Below are 24,122 nucleotides of genomic sequence, written 5' to 3'. Positions count from 1 at the left end.
AAAGGTAATATGTCCCTCAGCCAAGCTCGCTTTGGTATTGACTTCGATAAATACTACAATTAATTGCAGAAAAAATACAACTGACAATTATTGTTTTATTAAATATTTAAATAATTAATTTATGAAAAAAATGTCACATTTCACTTTAACTTCATTGGAGCGTAATACGAAATGAAAAATTATTTTTTCTTTGGATCAGTAAGGAATTGGGGTGGACTGGTAACTTTTAGGGTAAATGACACATTTGGTACCCAAACCTATAAGTTTGTAATAAATAATTTTAAGAAAATCTTATTTACTTTATAAACGTATAAAAGAAGTAAACTTTAAAACTTAATGTTAGATTGATTATGAGAAAATAAATTTAATGTCTTAATTATTAATAGTAGATGTTAATTTGATTTAACTAGATTTCGTTTCATAAATAATTAAATACTCAAATCAATTATATATATTTTATTTTTGTAAAACATTAATTCTATTTATTTTAATTAGGATTCCGATCAAACATTCATTCCTCTCAATCTTATATATATAAAGAAAAAATTATAAGAGGACTCTAATGTACCCATGAGGAGCTAAAACATACAAACGCAGGCCCTGACAATTAGAATTTTATAATGGGTATTGCTTCCTGCACCCTATCATATTTTTTTAATTTCTTTCTTATCCTTTAGTTTAATTTGAAGCTTGCGTGGGAAGGAGTAGGTTAATTTGAAACTTGCGTGGGAAGGAAACATGAAGTGTGGAGCAGGTTCGTTGAGATCTTTTTAATGGTAAAGCCAGTTCTCAGCAAATTTCAGTGTTACGATAAACTTATTTTAAGTAAAAAAAGTTTACAGACAGTAATTGAAAAATCAGTGAGATTCTAGCTGGGGAAGCTATTTTAATGTGAAAATTAATCCAAAATTTCTAAACTAAAAATCAGCCATGTTGTTAAGGGCCAAAGCCGCCATGGAATGGTTGGTATTATGTATGTATATTCCGATCCAAACCCTTATGAAAAAGGAGGCAGTGAGAACCAATATTATATCAGTAAGGTTATTCTTTAGTCTTTGTTCACTTAAATAGATTTAGAGAAAAATAATTGAATGGATTTGAAAAGATTTGAAAATAAATTATTTATTGTTTATTTGAGTGGATTTAAAAGTAAGTGAAAGTAAATTTTTTTAATCTATCACATCAATCAAATCTTAAACTAATTCTCATAAATTTTACTTTCAAATTCACTTTTCCTTAGTTCTAAATTCACTCAAATAAACAACAAAAAATTTATCTTTAAATTCATTCAATCTCTCTCTTCTAAATTCATTCAAGTGAACACGGTGTAAAACATAACATATTATACGCAAATCAATTGCCTACATTATTTCTTGATTTTGTGCCGCACAAAATTGTACTACATAGGAAAAATCTTCATTAAAAATCTAATAGACAGAAATAAGCATAGGAAATGTCACACAAATAATTTCCAATAACGGCATAACCCAAAAGTGGATATGGATCTCAGCTCCAATATTACTTTTTAGAAAGCAATTCACATTCAGAAAGGGAATCCTCTCGTACTGCACTTCTTTGATGACTCTCCTAATCTCTTGACCTCTTTTGTCCTTTTATAGAAATCCATCAATTCATTGGCAACATCCTCGCCATGGCATTTGACCAACAAGTCCAAAAATCTCTTCTCTGGCATCCTAAGAAAACTTACTATAGTTGGTCCTATGATTTTCCACTTTGAATCCATATCTTGAATCTTCAATGCTAGTAGAACTCTTGGCTTCAAAACAGTATCCACGTTAGCATACAATAAATACGGCTGCTTTAGAACCATCTTAGCATCAAGCTTCATCGTGCCCAAAATGAAAGTCATGTTCCTCTGAACCTTGTCTGTCGACAATGTCAAAACATTAGGAGACCTCCCCATAAGACCAAATATCTCCTCTTCAGAAAACCCAAACTTTCCCAAATTCGCCACCTTCTCCCGGATAGTTTCTACGCGAGAGATTCCAATTAAAGTCACCATATATTTATACATCTTTGAATCCGTAGCAAGCCCAGTCTTTCTTAAATATTCCAGCTTCTCAGCATCAAAGGAAGTCCTTGAAATAACCGTGGGCCGCAAAAGCAGCATCTGAACTAAGTCCTCCTTCTTAACACCCAACTTCTCATAGAGCTCAACTGTAGCCTTAACATCATAGCGACCCTCCGATAGCAACAATGAAGGGTTCCTCACGATGGCCTTTTGAAGCACATCCCTGGACTCAAACAATGATGTAAGATGTTCAATCCTCTCTTCTAGAAAAGAGTTAATCCGAGACTGGAAAAACCGTGGTCTACAATTGACAATCTTCACAAGTTGAGAAGCACGCAAGCCCAAATCACTAAGCAGGCACAGTTTAGATTGAACCAGCGTGGGATCAGCATTGCGCAAAGAGGGACAGCGCGAGAAAATTCTCTCCAAATCATCATCACTGCAACCCCATTTGCTCAAAAGTTCAGTAGCATCACTCCATTTGTTTTTATCATCTTCAACTTCAATCTTGGTTTGGGTGAGGCAAATGGTCGAACAGGTGGTGGAACTGAACACTCGCAGAGCTTTTATAACTGCTGATTGTGGTAAAGGCAGAGAAATTTTTGATACAGTTGCGAGAAAACGAAGCATCAGAGTGATACCGGGTAATGCTAGGCTGAAAATTTTGAGGACAGGGATCAAGGACAGGGCAGAAATTTTGGGTTTTCTTAAAAAAAAAAAAATCGATTTTTTTTTTGTTTTAAATGGTCAGAAGAGGAGGGTAAAGAGTGAACTAGATTTCAGTGACTTGGAGAGTAACAGTTACACAGCAAAGTGTGATTGATTGAAGAAGTTGGACTCATGAATGCTGTCACAGTGCGAAGGGACACTCTTATTTCATTCTTATGGACTGACCGTGTGACCTGTGTAGAAGGGAAGTTCTTGTGTACACGACAAACCTCTCATAGCTCTTACGAGTAAGAAGTCTTGAAATTTTTATTGTAGTATTTATTTTTCTTGTTATAATAAAATCACTCTTTTTAATTTATTTTAGCATTTTTTTATTAAGACATGTCAAAATCAATTTTTTCTTTTTTACTGCACTAATACTTTAACAGAAAAGTTACAAAAAAAATAATAATTCCTCCTTAAGTTTTCTTCTAATAGTTATTTTTCTTAATTTTAGATACGTCAATTTAGAGACAGGGATATTTTAATTTATTTTTTTACTAAAATTACATCAATTATTATCATTGTTGTTATCTTTTCTTATCTTTTATTTTTATTCCAAGAAAAAAAAAACAAGGAAGAAATGGTGGAAAGTTCAAAATAAATAAAAGTTTTTGACAACGATGAAATGTAGATCATTGGAAAATGTGGTTTTAGTGGAACATGGTAGATCAAAGTTTCTAAGTAAGAAGTGTTTAATATAATACTACGACAAAAGAGAACATGCAAGAAGATATTGTTAGCATAAGAATAATGGGAAAAAAAACTATGAAACATCAATCTCACAATGTTGTATTGTAAATACATTAGAAAACAAAGATATTTTGGTTAGCAAAACAATATTAGCTCTAATAATGATGAAAAACAATTACATAAACTTATATGTCACAATGTTTTCTATATTGTTCATACGGAGAAAATAATGAAATTTCATGATTTTTATTTTTCATGTGCAATGCTTCCATTAGTAAAAAGAGAATAATTGATGTCACCATTTTTATGTTGGCCAAAAAAATCAATTGACAAAATTGAAATTAACAAACTTTTTTATATTCATTTGTATTTGAATAGATGTAGGAAAAAAAAAACTCTTATATGCTAAGTGATGTCATGTTTAACGTAAAAAACTTTTTTACATATGTTCAAACACAATCACCAGAAAAATAAACTTTTTTTTTTAATTCTTCTAGAATATTATTATTCATTTACACATACTTATGCAATTCATGAGGTCAAACTAACATAAAAATGTTTGTTTTTTACATCTATTGTTGAGTCGCCACAAAAATTCATTTTTTTATATGACTTGCATTTATGTTAAATCTATGAAATAATTTAACTTATATTAACTAATGTAAGAAGGTTGTTGTTTACTCGAGTAAAGAGGTACGATAAAGAAATTTGACCTACATCTTTTCTTTAATGAAAAATTAAAAACAATACTTGGGGTTAGTCGGATTAGGAAACTGGAACGACATGTTTTTTGATCAACCTCGATAGTCAACAAAAAAAATAAGGTGCAAACTTGAATACAAAATAATTTGTTTTCAACCCGGTCATCATGACCTTACTCAACCTTAGAAGATGGATGTCCAAAAATAGATCTAAAGCTTATGGGCCTAAGAATTGGTTTAATTAACAAATATTATAGTATATGAGGTATTTTAACAAAAGATACATGAGTTTATATTTTGTTATTACCTTTATATTTTTATCTAGAATATTATCTTATTTGAAAGAAATTATTTGTAACCACTTTATTTATAAATAGAAAAGTACACTCAAAGTTAAGACACTTGGATTTTCTAGCTTGAGGTATTATTAACTTTGAACTATATTATTCACTCTTTATCAATTTGATTATTGCAAAAGAAAAGTTGGTCAACGGTAGTATGTCAACATTCATATTTTTCAATGTCAATTAATTTTCCAACGTTAAAATCATTTATTGATTTTAATTTCTTTTATTTATTTTATTCTTTTCTAGCTATATAAATAAAGATCTCTTTTTCCATTCCAAAACACACCAAGTTTAGTCTTTCCCATTATCTTCTCTTCTTAGTTTCATTTTCTTTTTCCTCTTTTAAAAATTATCCTGGGAATAAACTCTATACGAGTTTCTTGCTAGTTTTGTAATCCTCGAATACTTTCAAGAAGATCCTGTTGTATTTTGGGAGACTTGCGCAATACACAGCGGATAAGTCCTTAAAGACAGTGATTTATACGCATCAGGCCTCAGGAAATTGCGGTTTGAGTTTTTGTCAACATTTTTACTACAATCTTAAGGACTTAGATTTTAGTCTGCCAAAAGTCAAAAAGGTACGGGAAGCTAACTCTATTCAATTATTTGATTACGTTAATTTCATTATGAACATGTTGAATTATTTGTTAGAATGTTGATGAGTTATTTGAATGATTTGTGAGATTTGGAATATTCTCTATTTTTGAATCTATAAATGATGGTTTTCTTTGCTTTTTTTTCTTGTTTATTCATAGAATTCCTTTAATGCCTTGAAAGTTAATTAATTGAAAATGAAGAAGCATGAGAGAAATTGGAAACTATAGATTTTCGTGATTAGTTTCTTTTTAATTATATTTAGAAATAAATTAAGAATTAAGATTTCTTATTTATTAAAATTTTGAAATAATGATGGGTTCAAGTTAATCCTTATTTTTTTTTTAAGAAAGAAGATGATTTAAATAAGTTGGAATGAATGAGAAGGTAGCCATGAGTTATGTTTAATTAATCTGAGAAGGGAAATGTTAGGAGATAATATCAGTAGGGGTTTCTTTTATTAAATAAATTTTATAATTGATTCTAAATCCTAATGGAATAGTAGAAGGAAACCCTAAATTAGATTCTTAATCAGAATCTTTCCCCAATCATTTCTTCTGTCATGGACAACCCAATTAGGGTTCTTCTTTCCCGCGGACAACCCAACTTAGGGTGTGATACTTGTCACAGGCGAAGGTAGAAGACTCGTGGCGGCGAAGATGACAGATCTACGAAGGCGCCAGTGATGTGTTGCGAGGAAGGTCGGTGCGGCAACGGAGTGAATCACGTTTCAATTTTTTTCTTGGGTTTCTGAAATTGAGAATTGGGGAATTAGGTTTTCGATTCAAAATTTGGTTTTCTGTTCTTGTTTTTGCGATTTAGGGTTTTATTGTCCTTTGTTTTTGGGGTCTGAGTTGATAAGAAGAAGGTCGTTCCTTTCCTTACGACGGTGAGAGTTCACGATGGCCACCAGCTACATGTTCTGAGGACTTTGGGTTGCTACAGGTTAAACCTATTGGGCCTAGAGATCAAGTATCGAGTTGGAACTAGAAATTAATTTGGGAAGGAATGAGACTTTAAAGGGAATTAATGAGATGATTAATTAAAATAATAAATGATTTATTATTTTGAATTAATATTGAATTATATTTATTTATAATTTGTCATTATTGTTTGAGTAGACTCTTTCAGTTATTATGTAATTTTATATGTTAGAATCATAAGGAAGGGAGGTAGTATATTACTATCTCAAGAACAATACATTCAGAAACTTCTTAAGGAGTTTGAATTTTATGACATGAAACCAATGAGTACCCTTTATGATACTAATTCTAAATTATTAAAAAATAGAGGAGAATCGTTATCTCAGCCTCAGTATGCTACACTTGATGAGCTTTTATAGACCTGTTATTTCTTATGCAGTAGGTATATTGAGTAGGTACACTCAATGTCCAAATCAGGAACATTGGGATGCACTTGTTAGGCTTTTGAGATACTTAAGAGGTTTAATAGATTGTGCCATTGAATACACTGGATTTCCCGTTGTACTAGAAAGGTACAGTGATGCTAACCGGATCTCTGATTCAGATGAGACAAAATTCACTAGTGGTTATGTGTTCACACTTAGGGGTGGTGTGATTACACGGAGATCAACCAGACAAACAAGATCAACAATGGAATATGAGTTTGTCGCTCTTGAGATGGTTGATAGTGAGGCTGGGTGGTTGAAAAACTTCTTAGCAAACATTCCACTAGAAATGAAACCAACCCCATCAGTGTCAATACACTATGATTGCCAATCGGCAATAGTTATAGCTAAAAAGACGAATTACAATGGAAAGAATAGACATATACAATTGAGACACAATTTGGTGAAGCAGTTGCTAAAGAATGGAACTATTTAGATTAACTATGTGAAATCAGAACGAAATCTAGCAGATCATCTGACAAAACCCTTGGGAACAAATATGATTTTAGAAACATCGAGGGGAATGAGACTTAAGCCACTAGCTAACAAACAAGTGATGGTAACCCAACCTTTGTGATTGGAGATCCCATGAATAAGGTTTATATGGGTAAAAACAAGTAGTTCTGATAGCACTAAATTGATTTTGATTTTAATCAATTATGTCCCCTCCTATGGTGTGTGTGAAAGTGCTAAAGACTGCATTATTGAGAGGTTAAACTTTGTCATTAAAATTCTATGTGGTGAAAGAAGAGGAAAAAGGTCGCACATGTACTAAAACCTTTTAAAATAAATTTTTGATAGTTCTTGAAAGAAGAGGAAAAAGGTTTTAAGCACAAGGTTGACAGAATGGTCGCACATGTGTTAAGACCTTTTAAAAACCTTTTTGGTTTTTTTATTTTTTTAATTTTTTTAATTTTATATTTTATCATTTTATGTAATTTTATTATATGAAAAAGATATTTAAAACTGTATTGTTGAAATAAACAACAAAATTATTTACGTAACCATTTTTAGAAAAGTTAACAAATAAATTAAAACAATATTTACTAAATGTTAAAAGCATGCTAAGGTTGTTTTTACAATTTATAATTTATTTATTTTACTTAAAAACCAATATTTAAAAAAAAAGATGCGAACCACTATAATAATTTTCGTGGTTTTAAATATTTTATATGTTTTTTACTTTTGCTTTTTCATTTTTGTTTATTTACTTTCTATGATTCTTATATTTTGTATTTTTATTAAAAAACGAGTACAGCAAACCATCAATAATAAAACAATATACCAAAACTAAAGAAATAAAAGCAAAGAAAATAGAATGAAAACAAAAAAAGTCCAATAAAAATGGGAAAGAAAATATAACCAGGAAATTGATCTCCACCCTTCTGAAACTGCCTTAAAGGTCCTTCATTGCACCACAAGAAGCTTCCACAGAAAGTTGCTCATTCATCTATGCACGTGCATTTTTGCGTCACTCCTTTTTTCTTTGTTCCCTTATGTTCTCTTTTCGAAATTGGATTTTTCTCCCCTCCCCTTTTCTCTTCAAAGTGCGTATTTATATACACACATTGTAATATTATTGATCTTGCTTTAATGACGAATTAATTGACAATTAACAAAACAGGGAAAGAAATGGTCTGATAAATCAAATTATAATAATTGTCAGAAAATTATCCATTAAAAGGAAATCATATTTTTTTCTTTTTAGGAAGAAACTGAATGTAGGAATCAATATATTATTTTTAATTATTGCTTAGAATTATTGGCATAATGTTGATTCAAATTATTACCAAATAAAACAAAATTCCAAAAAAATTCTAAAGTGATCTATCATGCATTAATATTAATTGCTTATGGGCATTTTTCTAAGGAAATCAAATCCAATTCATCACGTGCAACACCTCTCCCATTTTATTCACATGCACCCCCCTTTTCTTTTTTTTCCTTCTTCCTTATTTCCTTTTGTTTTTCTTTTTCGTTTTTTTCTTCCTTTTTTTTATTTTTCTTTTCCCTTTTTTTTCTTTTTTCGTTTTCCCTTTTTTCTTTTTGTTTGCAATTATTTTTCTTTTCTTCTTTTTTTTTAAAATACTAAACAAAATAGTAAAATAGAATAAAAATTAATACAATAAAAGTAAAAACAAGTTTTATTATTTAGTCACCAGGACGAAATTGGGTGTTGACAACTTGCTCTTGTCAACTATCTAAATTACTTAAACCCAATCCCTTGGTGAGAAAGCCTAGGTTCACTTGTAAAATCCCAATCCCTTGGCAATCCAACAAGTTCACCCGCATTAAGAAAAGAAGTTTAAGACAACCAAAGGTCCTAGCTCTATCCCTAGACATTATTTCCTTTAGGTGTTTAGTTCATTTCAAGGTTCACACAATATTTTCTAATATTAAGCAAACCCTAACATCATGCCATGATTGATCAAGTCATAACAAGCTTTAAGCAAAGAAATAAACACTAACAAGTAATGAAAGAAACATATTTTCATTTAAAACAGTGCATTTACAAATGGGTTGTATAGTTTACATCATTCCCCAACAAAAAGAACTTAGCTCTCCATAGTCATGGAGAGCTTGAGCTTACAATGGAAGAAAATGGAGTAGAAGGAGACTCAAGGAGGAAGAAGGGAGAGTTCCCACAACCCAAAACTAGCTCCAAGAGGTCCAAAAACGTGTTTCTGAGCTCCAGCCGCCAAGAAGATGCAATCCTCGTAAACTGTGTGCCTTTTATAGGTCTAAGGTGCCAAGTCAGCAAAAATTCGCGCCCAACGTCCTTTTTTGGGGTGCCCAGGCGTCATCAATTAAGCTCCAACAGCGAATCAAAGGGCGCCCAACGCCCTCTGGGGCGCCTAGGTGCCAAAAATTGGGAAAAAGTGCGAGTTGAAGGGCGTTGGGCACCCTTCAGGGGCGCTCGGGCGCCACATTTTGGCTGGAACAGCATCGTCACTGCTCGAGCGGTAGCCTAGCGGCAGCATCCCAAAATTCACCTTTTTGGCTATTTTTCTTGCTTTCTTTGGGTTCTAGTGTCTTCATTTGATGCACAGACTTCTTCCAACTACTTTAAGCCTATAAAAGCAGGGATTAATGATCAAACTATTCCATTAAAGTTAAAAGTGTAACCACTTACTAAACTAGGAGAAAACTAGGATTTACAAGGTAAAAGGTAAGGGAAAAGTTGATACTTCCTCTTAATTCATTACTGAAATCATGGTAAAATATGTCCTTATCAACTCCCCCAAACTTAGAACCTTGCTTGTCCTCAAGCAAAAGGTATCTGGCGGTAACACAAAAAATATTTTCACAGACACAGTAGAGTCCACAACACTTGCTTAACTTGAAATGACCAAAAATGTGTACAGATTAGCCTTCCAATATGGTGCTCACAATACATTCAATCAATCAAATGCCACATTTTAGAAGAGATCAACAGTCATGTCAAAATGCTTTAATGAATTATGTAGAACCCATCCTCACCCAAGATAGTGTTTCACTCTGATGCATAGGTGCATAAGGGTGTGTGTCTATCACTCTACTATCACAATGTCACACAAATCAACTTTGCCATTTGTTTCAACCAAATTCAACACATACACGAGCAAGTCAACATCACAAGGACTTTTCATTGGCTTGTACTGAGGCTGGGCTAAGAAGGAAACATGGTTTTTCTGGATAACAAAGCACCTTGAGCTAAGAGATTAAACAATTCAAATCATGCACAAGTTTCTCTTTTGCTTCACTTAAATTACAACCACTTTCTAACTTATATCCCGACTTTCTTTCATTCACTTCTTTTTCTTTATCTTTTTTTTTCTTTCTTCTTTTTCCTCATTTTTCTATTTTTCTATTTTTCTCAATACACCCTTACAGAATAAACTTCCCCAAACTTTAAACAAATCTCATGCAGCAAATGTGATTACTCTATTCAACTCAATGTAAGGAAATCAGGGAATTTTCATTAGACTTAAGGTTCAAAGAGGGAAGTCATCTTTCATTAAGGTTCAAGGGGTTTGTATTGGCTTATTTGGCTTAATCATGCAAATGAGGTAGAAGACAAAGATGGCCTTGATCATGTGCATCAAGCAAGCAAATGATTCAATTCAAAGACACTCAGGCAAAGTCAACTGTATATAACATGATAGCATTCATAAGAAAAATTTAAGGCACAACATCTCACAGGGTTAACTCAAGGTTCCACAAACGTCATCAAGCAACTGCCACAAGTAGTGATCACAATTAAATATAAGGCATTCTCATACATTTCATGAAGAAAACAACACAATTTCATCAAATATTTTACAATGGATGAACTATATACTAAATATCGAAGACTGCATCCCCAAAAGAGTAAGTTTAATGTTACATAGCAGGTGCCAATGACCGAATACCGAATACTATGTTTTCTAAATCATAGGCTACATCGATCCTCGAATAAGCACGTTTCTCATTGTTGGTACCTACTCCAGCCTGGTGAAGATATTCTCATATTAAATAAATTAGTCAAAAATTATTATAATTCACTACAAGTAAGCTAATCATTGGGCCTATGGACTAATGGGCTTATAACTAAGACCTATTCAGATTAAGACTCATGATGAGCAAAATATCTTATAAATATTATTTTAATCATATTTTAACTTCACTTTTACACTAATCCAAATTTAACTATATTCTCTAAGTTAAACACTAACTTGAACCTAAGAAAATCTTCTATATTAATACCTTAATATTCAGTAAAAGACAAAAAAAACTTACAAGACCAATAAAAAAAAATTAAAAGTTCGTGAAGTAGAAAAAAAGACTTTACAATTTGCTAACAAAATAAATATGACGATATTGAACTTTTAAATAAAATGTTTTCTTTATTGCGGTATATGTTATCTTAAGCTCTTTATGGATTTTTATGGATGTTGTTTTAATATATTATTTATTATTTTATCATTCATGTGTTCTACTCCATCACATAAAAATGGTTATCCAAAACAAGCTACATACCTTTATTCCGTCACTTTCTATTTTTATATTCTATAATTATATACTCATTTTATTCCGTCAATTTCTATTTTTATATTCTATAATTATATAGTCATTTTATTCCGTCAATTTCTATTTTTATATTCTATAATTATATAGTCATTTTTTTATCTTGAATGGTATGCCTTAGATAATTACAAAATTTTTATCTTAGTACGTAAGAGACCCACTCAATCCGTTATGAATGATTATCTAAGACCACATTAATCTAAGATCTACATAATTAATTTTTGTATAAAGCATAACTAATTATACATAAATTATAATCAAATATAAACATGGCATAATTATCATATGAACACAATTTTTGAAAAGTCATTATTTTTAAATTTACTTTCGTTTTGCAATTAAAGCATAATAATCATTTCATAATAATTCTTATTTTATTTTTCTCTTAAATCAAAACTGTTCAAACTTTTTTAATATTTTTTTCTGTCCTATTCAATTTATTCTAATCATCTCTTTTTTTATGTATTATTTTTCTTCGATTTCCCACTTTCTTTACACCATAAAAAACAAATAATTAAAAATATTGATTCCTGGACACCCTGTTTGTTCAAGCCATCTGTCCCTTTCCTATAGCAAGAAACACCATAAGCTAACACCTACCACATGCACACTCATTTCGGTGTATCCCGTTGTCTAAACACGTGACCACATTATCTGAACTTTAATAAGGAAAGATTTGAGTCAACGATGTATTAATTTCATGGACCAAATATACTCATTCCTAATTTAATTCAATTTATTGTTTAATTTTTTACTTTCAATGAACAAGATATACTTATCTCTAATTTAATTATTAAATTTCAAATTTATATCTCTCTTTAAATTCATGTGATGGTCCCTTTTGAATTCATTATCCAAACCATTCATTATCCACAACATTCGTGTTTATCTTTTTCAATTATCGTTACACTCTCTGTGGTCCGATGAGCCTGTAACACAACACCATCCTATTCGCCGCATAGAATAAAAAACATCGTTTTTTTGCCGCATTTAAGTTCGATTATTTATGCTATCTCTCAACAACCCATAGTTCCACTCAATTTAAACTAGGACAATGATATTTTAACAACATTTTTTGACAACCTTTTTCAACGAAACACGTGTCACCATTAAATTTATTTTAAAAAAATATTTGAAACGGACCAATCATAAACTGCCACGTACGCGTTGTCAAAAAATTCTGAAAAAAAAAAAGTTGTTAAAGAGACTTTTTCCTTTAAACTATTAGTTCCTTTTTATAAAATCTCTCATATGCAACACCTAAATTAAACTAAAATAAAAAATAAAATAAAAGCTTAAAAAATAACAATCAATCATCTCGTACGGACAACCACACCGCCGCGTCTGGCCTCAGAAACAGAGTCGTCAAACCCCACGAACCTACATTTGGCACCACCCAACACAGAGACGACAACGGGAACCGGGTTTCCTTGAACCGGGTTTGTAGTCCTCCGATACGGACCAAACCACTTGTTCTGCATGTACCGGTTTTTTCTCCAGGGAGGCACAGTTAACCCCCGTTTCCTAAAACAACGCTTCGCAACACCGCACAAGATCCGAACGGTGCGTTTCAATTCCTCTGCAGTTCCAACGAATATTCGCGGCACGTAGCTCAGAAACTCTAGATACTCACTCGTGGGCCGTGCGATCTCGAACTGGCCCACGAAATCAAGGTCCACGAAGTACCTCTTATGCCACGTGGACGGTCCTGATCGAACCACGTCGATAAATTCATAGTTACCTGCTGTGGTGCCACCGGAAGAATCCCACCGCGTTTTGCAAATCGCGGCATTGTGTCCGCTCTCGCGCAAAAACGACATGGCGTTTCGCAGATACGTCGAAATGTTTCGTTCCTTCAAAAACGCGAACTTCTCCGCGGCCTCCGACGCGTGCGCGAGAAGCAAGTTTTTGTAAGAGTCGGACACGTTGGATTCCCTTAGCATAAGAAGATCATCCACCGAGTCTACACAATCGGAGACCGAGTCGACTCTGTCCGAGTCAAAGTCGTTTCTCGTTGAGTTATTATCCGAGTCGTCACTGTCCTCGAGGAAATCATGCACGAGTTCGGAGAGGCACGGCGAGTCGCCGTCACCGGAATGCTCGCTCCCGCTGCTGGTGTAGCTTAGTTGCCGGCGGTCGCCGCCGACGAGACGCGCTTTGGCTTCGTCGTCAAACGGGTCAGTAACTCGTTTCTTTCTCGCTAAAACCACCATCGATTTGTGTTTTCTGGAAATTTTGGGATCAGTTAATATTGCCAGATTATCGGGTTTGAGTGTGGTTTGTGTTTGTAGAAGTTACTTTTAAAGGCGAAAAAATAGCTGGAATTTTCTCGAGAATATTCGTGGGAACAGTTTCAGATTTAAAATGATTGCTGCGATTTGGTGCAATCTTGTCTGTGATTTGACTCATTTCAAGTTTGGGGAAGTTAAAACGGGGATATGCGGGTAGGATCCGAATGAAGGGAATGTGGTTGTTGTGAGATGCTTGGCATATCCAGTTATATTCGGGTCAAGTCTTGGATCCTTGACGTGTGAGAGCGTGATTCCACCATGTGGGAGCGAGGTATAGGCAAGCTTGCATCGGCGTGGCACGTGGTGCATTGATTGAGATAGTATTTGGATAAGGTGGTAACGGGAAGGAAGGGTGGGGTCGTTTTAGTGGATAGGGGTTGCCGTTTAGTGATCTGGAAGGTCATATACACAAGTTGTGGACGTGTTTGTATCATGTTTATTATTATTAATCATTAATACTATTAAGACAAGTTAAATAGATTAATTTTGTATAAAAATTTATTATAATTAATTTGAAGATAATAAATATATCTATAATATAACTATTAGTTTAAGGAATTGTTTTAGTATGTGTACCTTGTAATTAATATTAATTAATATGTTTTTAATATGTAATTTAATTTACTTTAAAATTTTATATATATATATATATATATATATATATATATATATTATTTGAGTAGTGGAGTCAAGGTCAATTATCTACCACATTAAACTTCAAACTTTTCTAGCAATCCAAGTTTTCACTTAAGTAATATATATAACTAATTTAAGTCTTTTAAGAAATTAAATTAATTTCGTAAAATTTTAATTTATATCATTACAATTTTTCAATTTTGTAATCTTATAATACAGAAAAAAGAAAAGACAATTTAAAAATTTAGTAATTTTGAACTAAAATAATTAAAAGTATTTTGATAAAAGAAATATCAATACAAAAAGTAATTAAAAACTATTAGATATATTAATGAATATTTATAATTAAGAACTATTAGATATATTATTTTTATCTTTTACTCTTAATTAGTTTGTTATTATTTATTATTTGTATTTTATGTTTATTTTATATCTCTTTTATTATAAATACAATATTATATGTGTATATTCAACATAAGGAAGTTTAGTGTTGTAGTTTATTGATATTAGTCACTATCAGCCACCACTTGGTACTAATGACAATTTACTCTTTACAATTTGTCGTTTTCATAGTTGTAGGTCCCATCAATTAATGTCAATCTAATTCTTGTAGTTTGTCGATGTATATTGATAGTCATCTAGTATGATAATCTTCTTTGTCAAAGTTATCATAGTTGAAGTTTCGTAGTAGTCCACCGTTGTCCAATATTATTCTTCATAGTTGTTGTTAGTTGTTCATTAACATTTATTTGCACTCTTTATCAACTGAATGTCAATAATGTATTCCACAATGATGATTTGTAAAAGGAGATTTATATAGATTAACCTCACATATTTGTTGCTTAGGAGAATTTTTTGGTTTGGTATTTTAACTTCTATGTCATCTTCACAAATCATTAACAATTTGATGTCACTTGATTATAAAAGTAGATATTTTCACTAAGTCTTTATTGATTATATTAGTAACAAACTTAATACGTACAATTTGTATGCACCAACTCAAAAGAAGTGCTAGATATATTATCTTTATTTTATATTTAATTAATTTTATTATTCTTCATTTGTGTTTTGAACTTAACTCATATTTCTTTTATTATAAATACATTATTATACTATTATATGTTCAATATAAAGAAAATTAATCAACAAAATAAAAAACTAAAGAGAAATAAAAAAAATAAAAAAGAAATGGTAAATTATGTAAAACGTCGTACACTCATAAAAATGAGAATGTATAATTAAATATTTAAAATCATATAAATATTTCTTACGTGGAGAATATATCATCCTTTTACATAAAAAGAAAATTAAAAAGACAACTGTGAGAATTAAGGGAAGTTTAATGATATATGATACAAGAATTTGACATTTTATCAAGATAAAAAGAAGTAATTTATTGAGTCATGCGTATTATTTATATAAAAAAGAAATTTATAATATTAATCATATTATCAAACTAAAAAAAATTATATAATATCTATAATATTTAATTATAATTTTATTTAAAATACGAAACATGAATGTATTTCCTTTACAAATAGTGAAATTTTCTAGTCAAATGTAAGGAAAAGTTAAATGTGTTAAAAGATAAACGTTAAAGGTATGATGACAACATATTTGTTTTGTAATGAATAATTAATATTTACATGTATTTATTATTCACAGATAACGAATAATGGATATTCTAATATTTGTTTAAAAAATGATATAAAAGAATGGAGTGTAAGTATTATGCACTATTTGTATGTGTATATATATATTATTAAAAAAACAGTAAAAATAAAAATTTAATTTATATTTTATTATGTTAAAATTTAATTAAAATTAGATTTTAATTTATATTTAATTTTATTTATATTATATTTTATATACTATTTTTTTATAATTTTATTCAAGTTTTATTTAAAAAATTTATAAAAAATATTTTTTAAATATTTATATATTCATAAATATTTACAAGTATTAAAATATTTATAAATATATTTTTAAACGAAAATCTATATAAATAACGAGTGAATTATGTTTTTTTAATGGAATAACGAATAAAGTGTCTCACATGTTGTCATCTCTAGTTGAGGCCAAGAAGGAAGGATTTGAGAATTAGGGTATTCTCTATTTTGCGAAGGAATATGCAACGTGGATGATGAATGATGAGTGTCTTTATGGTTTGGATAGGTTTATCAGAATCAGAAATTTGTGCCAACTCAGAAAGCACAAAGATCAGCCCAGCTGTCTTTGTAAATCTTTATGTTATTTACGTTTTTTTATTTGCAGTTGAATAAAAATATTAAAGAACGTAAAACGTGCTAAGTTTTCAGACACGAAACAACTTTTTTAATCTTTATTATGTGTTTGTTATTTAAGTTCAAGCTAAAAGGTGCAAACACTTCACCTTTTTATTTCAACTCTTTACTGCGAAAGAATATAGAATTAGCTTATATAAACAAATGGAATTCCTGATAAGAAAATGGAAAATTCTTAGTTACACTTTTTCTTTAAAATATATTTTAAGCAAAAATCACTAACAATATATTACAATTTTTTAATTTGATGTTTATTTAATATTTTTATAAATTTAAAAGAATTACTTAATTCATTAATGCAAGAATCAAAATTTATATTAACGATTATTAGAAATTCAGCCTTTGGAGAGAGAGAGCAACGAACATTTGAAAACGCTCACAAGATCATAGATGAATCGAGAATATGTTGACTGTAAGGATGATTCCAGTGTTCTGTAAAAATTAGTTTTCTTCATACGATGCATTTCGAAATTTAAAATTTGTTTAAATATGATTAATGTATGGCTCCTCTTAGCAGAACTACTACGCTATCAACGTGTGGATATCAAAAGATAAGAAGGTTTTCTTTACTACATTTATTTATCAACGTGTACATTGTAAGGAGTGTATATTTTGATTGGCGTCGCATGACTATGCGTTAGCCGCGTGCACCATTCTGTAAGGTTATTCTTTTTAATATTAACTAGTTTTGAACGTGTTTATCCAAAATTAATTGATTTGTTGGTTTATTGAAAGATAATTAGAAATCGAAAAAATAATTAAATTTAGAATAAAATTAATTTTAAAAATAATTTATAGGTTTAGAAAGTCAATATATCTATAAAAATATAAATAATAGATTTTGTAAAAATATAAAAGATAAAATATGTAAAAATAAAATAAATTATCCAAAAATATAAAGGATATGCAGAAATATAAAGAGTTGACCCGTTAAAAATATAAATTAGTGTATGAATAATGTAATGTGAATGGTTAGACTCGTCTAATTAATGCATTGACAAACTCGTTAAATATATGTTGTTAGACTCGTCTAATAAATATATAGACACATTGGTCAAATGTGTATTGCTAAACTCGTCTAATTAATTTGTTTTAAGAACTTAGTGACCTTAAAGAAAAGTTAGCACACCAATAGGGCTCATTCTAGTAGGTTGGCGCATGAAATGGTTCTTAAGAAGCCTTTGGAAGATGTCAGAAATATATATATATATATATATATATATATATATGATTTTCTAAATCTTGACGCAATATAATCGATTAAGATTTTTATGTAATATGTTAAGCTTTTCCTTCTATTTTAACAGATTATCTTGAGCATATAATCAATTACTTAATCTCATTAGCCAGTTATAAATTCAAATGACAGTTATAACAGATCAGGTTATAAATGAACTGGATTAAACAAAGTAAATTGTTTTAATCGATTAGCAACTTATGTAATCGATCAATCATGTACTTAAATTTTCAATACAATTTCCATTCTAAACAGATTTACCCACTTATGAAACAAGTTGTCTCTCCTTTTATAACTCAATTTGACATCAAAGTGCACAAAACAACACAAGAAACTCTTTTTACTATTTTATCAAACAATTGGTGTGCAAGGAATTTAATATATGTATTTACAATTTGTTAAGACTAGAATTCATCCATTTCATTCTCATGCATTCACAAACATCTCAATTCCATCAATAAGTGTTCAATTTCAATTCTAGGTTCAAATCATATTTCTCAATACATCAAGAACTATAATTCATGCATGAGTGATGAATCCAAAGCAAGCATTAAGCATAGAAATTGAATACTAACATGAATTGGAAAAACATATATCATTAACAAATTTCATGTTTTATAACTATTCTCAACAAATAGGAACAACCCTCCATGGTAGAGAACTTAGGGTTCTACAAAGATTGAAGAGATAGGGAAGAAATTGGAACCAAAGAGAAGATGCACAACCTTTCCCAAGGTTCTTGACAGTTTCTCCATGTTCCATTTGTGCCTCCCCTTCACAATTCCATCTCCAACTCGTGACCCATCTTCTTCTTCAACCCAAAAGGGGGAAAATCACCATTGATGAAGCTTGAAGACCCAAGGAGGAGTGGGAGAGCTTCCCAACACCCCAAACAGCCTCCAAAGGCCTCTCCCAATCTCTCTAGGTGAAGAATGAAGTGTAGAAGGAGAAGAATGCCCAAAAAATCTCAAGAACCATGTTTAAATAACCCATTTTGACATGTCAACGTCGCCGCCACTCAACGGTAGAGCCTTGACACTCAGTGCCAGCCTTCGTGGCAGCTTTATGGAAATGTGGCGCTCAGCGCTAGAACCATTGGCAACTCTCTGTAAGTATGGCAATCAGTGCTGGAAAGTGTCGCTCAGCCCCAAGCAGTTTAGACAACATTCTAAAAAATTTAAGTTCTTATACAATTCCAAAGGCATCCAACATGGGTATTTGCTTCAAATTGATCTTTTATTTTCCCAAAACATGTTCTCTTGAGTTCTTGTTTGTTTTCCTCCACTAGAATTGCTTCCTATTCATTTATTTCACATACTCAAACAAAGAGATTAGAGGTAAAAACAAGCATATACTAAATAAAACACAAGAAAACTAGAAACACACTAAACTTGAGGATAAAACAAGGTAAAAGCTATGAAAGATTTGATTTATTAACAAAATATACACACAAAAACATGTAAAATCAATCGTTATCAGTGACTTGAGATATAAGGCATTTCTTTTCTTACAATTGGCACTCGAGATGAAATTTGAAAATTACTCAAATTTTAATCGATTACATTCACTTATTAATCAATTAAATTGATCCTGATGACCAATATATCTCAAACCTTTGGAGAAGGTGCATCCATAAATAGACCACCACTATTTACGGGTTAAAATTACCCTTTTTGGAAAATAAAGATTAAAATTTTCTTAGAATCAGTTGACAAAGGTGTTTGGGATGCTGTGATCAATGGCCCCTTTGAACCAACACAAATTTATAATGGTAAGACAAAGGTCAAAGACTTCTCTGAGTGGAATGCAAATGAAAACAAAAGAGCTCACTATGATGTCAGTGCCAATAACATCATTTCTTCTGCCCTCACCATTGATGAATTTAATAAAATCTCTATGTGTACAACTGCAAAGGAAATGTGGGACGTTTTGAAAGTCACCCATGAAGGCACAAACGAGGTTAAGAGAGAAAGGAAGAACTCTCTCATTCAAGAATATGAGATGTTCAGAATGAAGAATGGTGAAACTATCTATGATGTACAAAAGACGTTCACTCATATTGTTAACCATCTTCTTGCCCTTGGAAAAACATTTGACAAAGAGGAAATAAACGTCAAGATCTTGAAGAGTTTAATAAAAGTTTACAGCCAAAGGTTACTGCTATATCAAAATCAAGAGACTTGACAACCACCAACATAACTACACTCTTTGGCAAATTAAGAAAACATGAGTTGGAGCTTGACAAATTGAAGGAGGAAGAAAAAGGAGACTAAAAACACAACATTGCCCTCAAGACTATAAGCAAGACAGCTTCAAGAAGACACATTGAAGATGTTGACTCTAAATAAGAAAATCCAGAGCTGGAAGCAATGAACTTAATGGTAAAAAGGTTTTAAAAATTCATGAAATCTATAAATAAATCAATTTGTATTTCCTGAGTACCATTACAAGAATATAAATTATTCAAATATTTAGAGGAACCCGTTGTGTGATTAGATGCACCAAAATAAGGAAACTATGGGTGAGGAACACTAGAGGACTTACTTTGAATACCCAAGGCTGAGAGAGTAAGAAGTACCATATGTTGAATTATTTCAGGCTGGAGAGCACCACAATCAGATGGACATTGGGTAGGAGGACAAGTGAGTGCATTAGTAGTGACATGGAATGCTTGCATATGATGTTGTTTTGGTTGTGGAGGATGTGTGGGGCAATTGGAAAAGATATGACCCCGTTGATTGCAATAATTTCAAAACTTCTTATGATAATTATAAGCGATATGACCAAATTGTTTGCAAGAAAAGCATTGGACATGTCACATATCATTACCTTTACTTTTATTGTGGGTAGCATATGCAACCGAAGTAGGTTCGAAAACAGCAACATCATGAGTCATGATTCCTTAGGTAAGTAAACATTCTTCTTTCCTAAAATGTTCACTAACATATGCATTCGAAGATGGAACAATACTCCTATTCAATAAAGCACTTCTAATAGCCTCAAAGCAAGAAGCTCGAAACCACAAATAGAACCGCAGTCAAAACCGCAACAAAGACCCATAAAAAATAACTAGGCTCGGAACAACAAACAGAACGACGAATGAGGATCACGAATAGAGATTGTAACATCCCAAAATTCTACACTTAAATCATTATATATATATATATATATATATATATATATATATATATATATATATATAATATGAGAACTATAACATTTACACAATCTTCCATAAATAAGTATAAAGGATTTCATGTTAATTACACCTTTTAAACTCAAATTTCAACTTCTCATCTATAAAGATAACTCCGACTCTTATCAACTATTCTTCTGCCTTTATCTTCACTTGAACTGGATTAGGTGACATTCCTTCATCTGCTTCCGTATAACATATACATTATACGATCATCGCAAAAATATAATTTTCCGGCACAAACACAAAAAGTAAGGGTAAGCTACCATAAACGAAATAATTTTAATATATACGTTCTGGGGAAACCAAGAAGTTGAATCTGGCAAAGCCGTTTAGACATCTTCTTATCCTTCCAGATGGATGTAATAGAAAAAGGATATACACTCAATAATTCATACAAACATCATGAAGTCCATCCATCCCAAAAATCATACAAATTGAATATATCACAAAATAATTTAACTACACATAATCTGTTTGATAAGAATTAGTTAAAATCACATCGAGTAGACTTCCAGGAAAGAGAGGTGCGTCACAATGGATAACTTAAGTACCAGGTCTTTCCTTAGCCAAAGTGTTCCTCAACTTGTTCTTAACAAATTTCTCATTTATAGATTCAAAACAACAACATATAATATTAACACAAGAAATCAATATGAATAAATATGCAACAAGCACATATGTTTTCCATTAACAATATTCACACAGAATTTCAAGACATGAATAGTGATTTAACAATAGTAAATCATAATATAAAAGCGTAGAAAGGTTAGCTTCCCTTACCTCTATTTCAGACTCAATTCCTTGCTCCGAATTTGTTCCCCCGAAAACCCTCAAGAACCTCTACTCTTCTAAAGTTTTCTTCCTAACTCTTTCTTCTCAAGATTTCTCACTTGATTCTTCCTCTCTTTGTGAAGAATAAGCTCCCCTCCCATGGCTATTTATAGTCCAAAAATTTTACTATTCAAATTATTTTTTTTAATATTATTTATTATTTTATTAATATTTTAATCACCACTTGCAAAACTACTTGCAAATCTTATCTTTTCTCAATCATGCAATTCAGATATTCTTATCCTCTCATTTTATTTTTATTTTTATTTTTATTTTTTTTTGTTTTTACTATTCACTTTTTACTATTCATCATTTTTTTTACAAAACCTTCTAAAATAGGTTCTCAAAATTTTAAACCCCTCCTTCTGAAANTATTAAAATTTTCTATCATAAATTTAAATTTTTCTAATCTTAATTATATTTTCTATTCATTAAAATTATTATAATAATGCTAAAATTTACTACTATTTATTAAAATAGATATTTTTCATGGGTCTTACAGAGATCGCAAATAAAAATGATGGGCAAGGTCACGAAAGCAATGAAACCAAGAACAAAAAGTATGAAACTAGGAAAGCCTCAAGTAAAAAAAGAAAAAAAAAGGGTCGTGCATAGGTTGATACCATGTCAAAAAAAATGGTTTGATGCCTTTACTATTGTTATTCGCGCATAAATAATGCTAGGAGTATTTACAATAATTATTACTCATTGTTGAATATAGTAAAACTAGATATAAGATTTATCTCCCTTGCGTAGAAAATAGGCAGAGTAATGTATTTATAATAATGAGAATGTGGGCTAAGTCCAAATACAAATGAATATGTAAAAATAATATAATTAACATAGAAACGTTTCCCTAATTAACATAAAATGCAATATATCTAACACTTCCCCTCAAGTTGGTTCATATAAATAATTTGTACCAAGCTTATTACAAATATTTTCAATTCTCAATCTCATAAAGACTTAATGAAAATATATGCTAACTAATCATTTGAGTAGATAAACTCGATCTTGATGTCTCTAGATATAATCTTTTCTCGAATGAAATTACAATGAATCTTAATGTGTTTAGTCTTCTCATCAAAGACAATATTAAAATTGATATAAAGAGCAACTTGATTGTCACATATAAGTATCACTTGAGTGATATCTCTAAATTGTAGCTCTCTAAGCAATTGTCTAAGCCAAACAAGTTCACAAGTTGAGGCCATAACTCTACTGCTTCTGCATTAGATCTTACCACAACACTTTGTTTTTTGCTATTCCAATTGACCAAGTTACCACCAATGGAGACACAATACTTGGAAGTAGATCTTCTATTAAAAGGAGATCTTGCTTAATCAACATCTGAATAGGAAACAACCTTTAATAAACTTTATTATATAGATGACTACATTCTAATGATTTTCACATGGAGAATTGAGAAATTGACTCACCACACTAATTGCAAAGGAAATGTCAGGACCAATAATTGTAAGGTAATTTAGTTTTCAACCAATCTTCTATATTGCTTAGGATCTAAAATAGACTCCTTTTGATTTAGTAGGAGTTTGATATTAGGATCTATGGGTGTGTCAACAAATTTTGAATTCATTAATCCAATTTCCTTCAAAATATCCAATGCATGCTTCCTTTGAGATATACTAATACCATCGTTGATTGTGCTACTTCAATACTCAAGAAATATATGAGTTTGCAAGATCTTTAATCTAAAAATGGTGGCAAAGGTGTTCTTTTATCAAGAAGATGCCATGGTGGTCACCACCTTTTAAGAATGAAGATAGTAAAGAACTCAACTACTAATGAAGGGAGCAAGCATGGTGTGCATTGCATGGCAAAGTCAGGATGGGGTAGAAAAAAATGAGATGAAGAAGCATTTAAGTTTACAAGGGAGTTTTGTTAAGTAAATTTAAATGAAATAAATTAAATGTATTAGCCGTTGTGAACATTTAATGTATTAGTTATTGGAGTTTTATGCCTAATATTAACAGTTTTTGTCTATTTTGAGTACAATGGTAAAAAATATCTGAGTCTATAAATTGAACTATTGAGTACATGAGTGGAACAATAAAGAGAAACTTTATTCATCTAAA

At 31.0% G+C, this 24,122-nt stretch overlaps 2 protein-coding genes across 2 annotated transcripts; both read right to left on the bottom strand.

Annotated features, from left to right (window-relative positions):
* Window positions 1-1,317: 1,317 nt before the first annotated feature.
* LOC106773768 lies at window positions 1,318-2,987 on the bottom strand. The gene has a single exon (XM_014660516.2). It carries the CDS (start codon window positions 2,660-2,662, stop codon window positions 1,544-1,546), a length of 1,119 nt encoding a protein of 372 aa, XP_014516002.1. The 5' UTR covers window positions 2,663-2,987; the 3' UTR covers window positions 1,318-1,543.
* Window positions 2,988-12,746: 9,759 nt separating this feature from the next.
* Window positions 12,747-14,129, bottom strand: LOC106773643. The gene has a single exon (XM_014660372.2). It carries the CDS (start codon window positions 13,740-13,742, stop codon window positions 12,843-12,845), a length of 900 nt encoding a protein of 299 aa, XP_014515858.1. The 5' UTR covers window positions 13,743-14,129; the 3' UTR covers window positions 12,747-12,842.
* Window positions 14,130-24,122: the final 9,993 nt, after the last annotated feature.

Source organism: Vigna radiata, chromosome 9, assembly GCF_000741045.1.
Source record: "Vigna radiata var. radiata cultivar VC1973A chromosome 9, Vradiata_ver6, whole genome shotgun sequence".
Lineage (NCBI taxonomy): Eukaryota > Viridiplantae > Streptophyta > Magnoliopsida > Fabales > Fabaceae > Vigna > Vigna radiata.
This window is presented reverse-complemented; position numbering and strand designations above follow the sequence as displayed.

Excerpts from the sequence above, each read along its gene's own strand:
- LOC106773768 (XM_014660516.2), bottom strand. The coding sequence starts at position 2,662 with ATGCTTCGTTTTCTCGCAACTGTATCAAAAATTTCTCTGCCTTTACCA.
- LOC106773643 (XM_014660372.2), bottom strand. The coding sequence starts at position 13,742 with ATGGTGGTTTTAGCGAGAAAGAAACGAGTTACTGACCCGTTTGACGAC.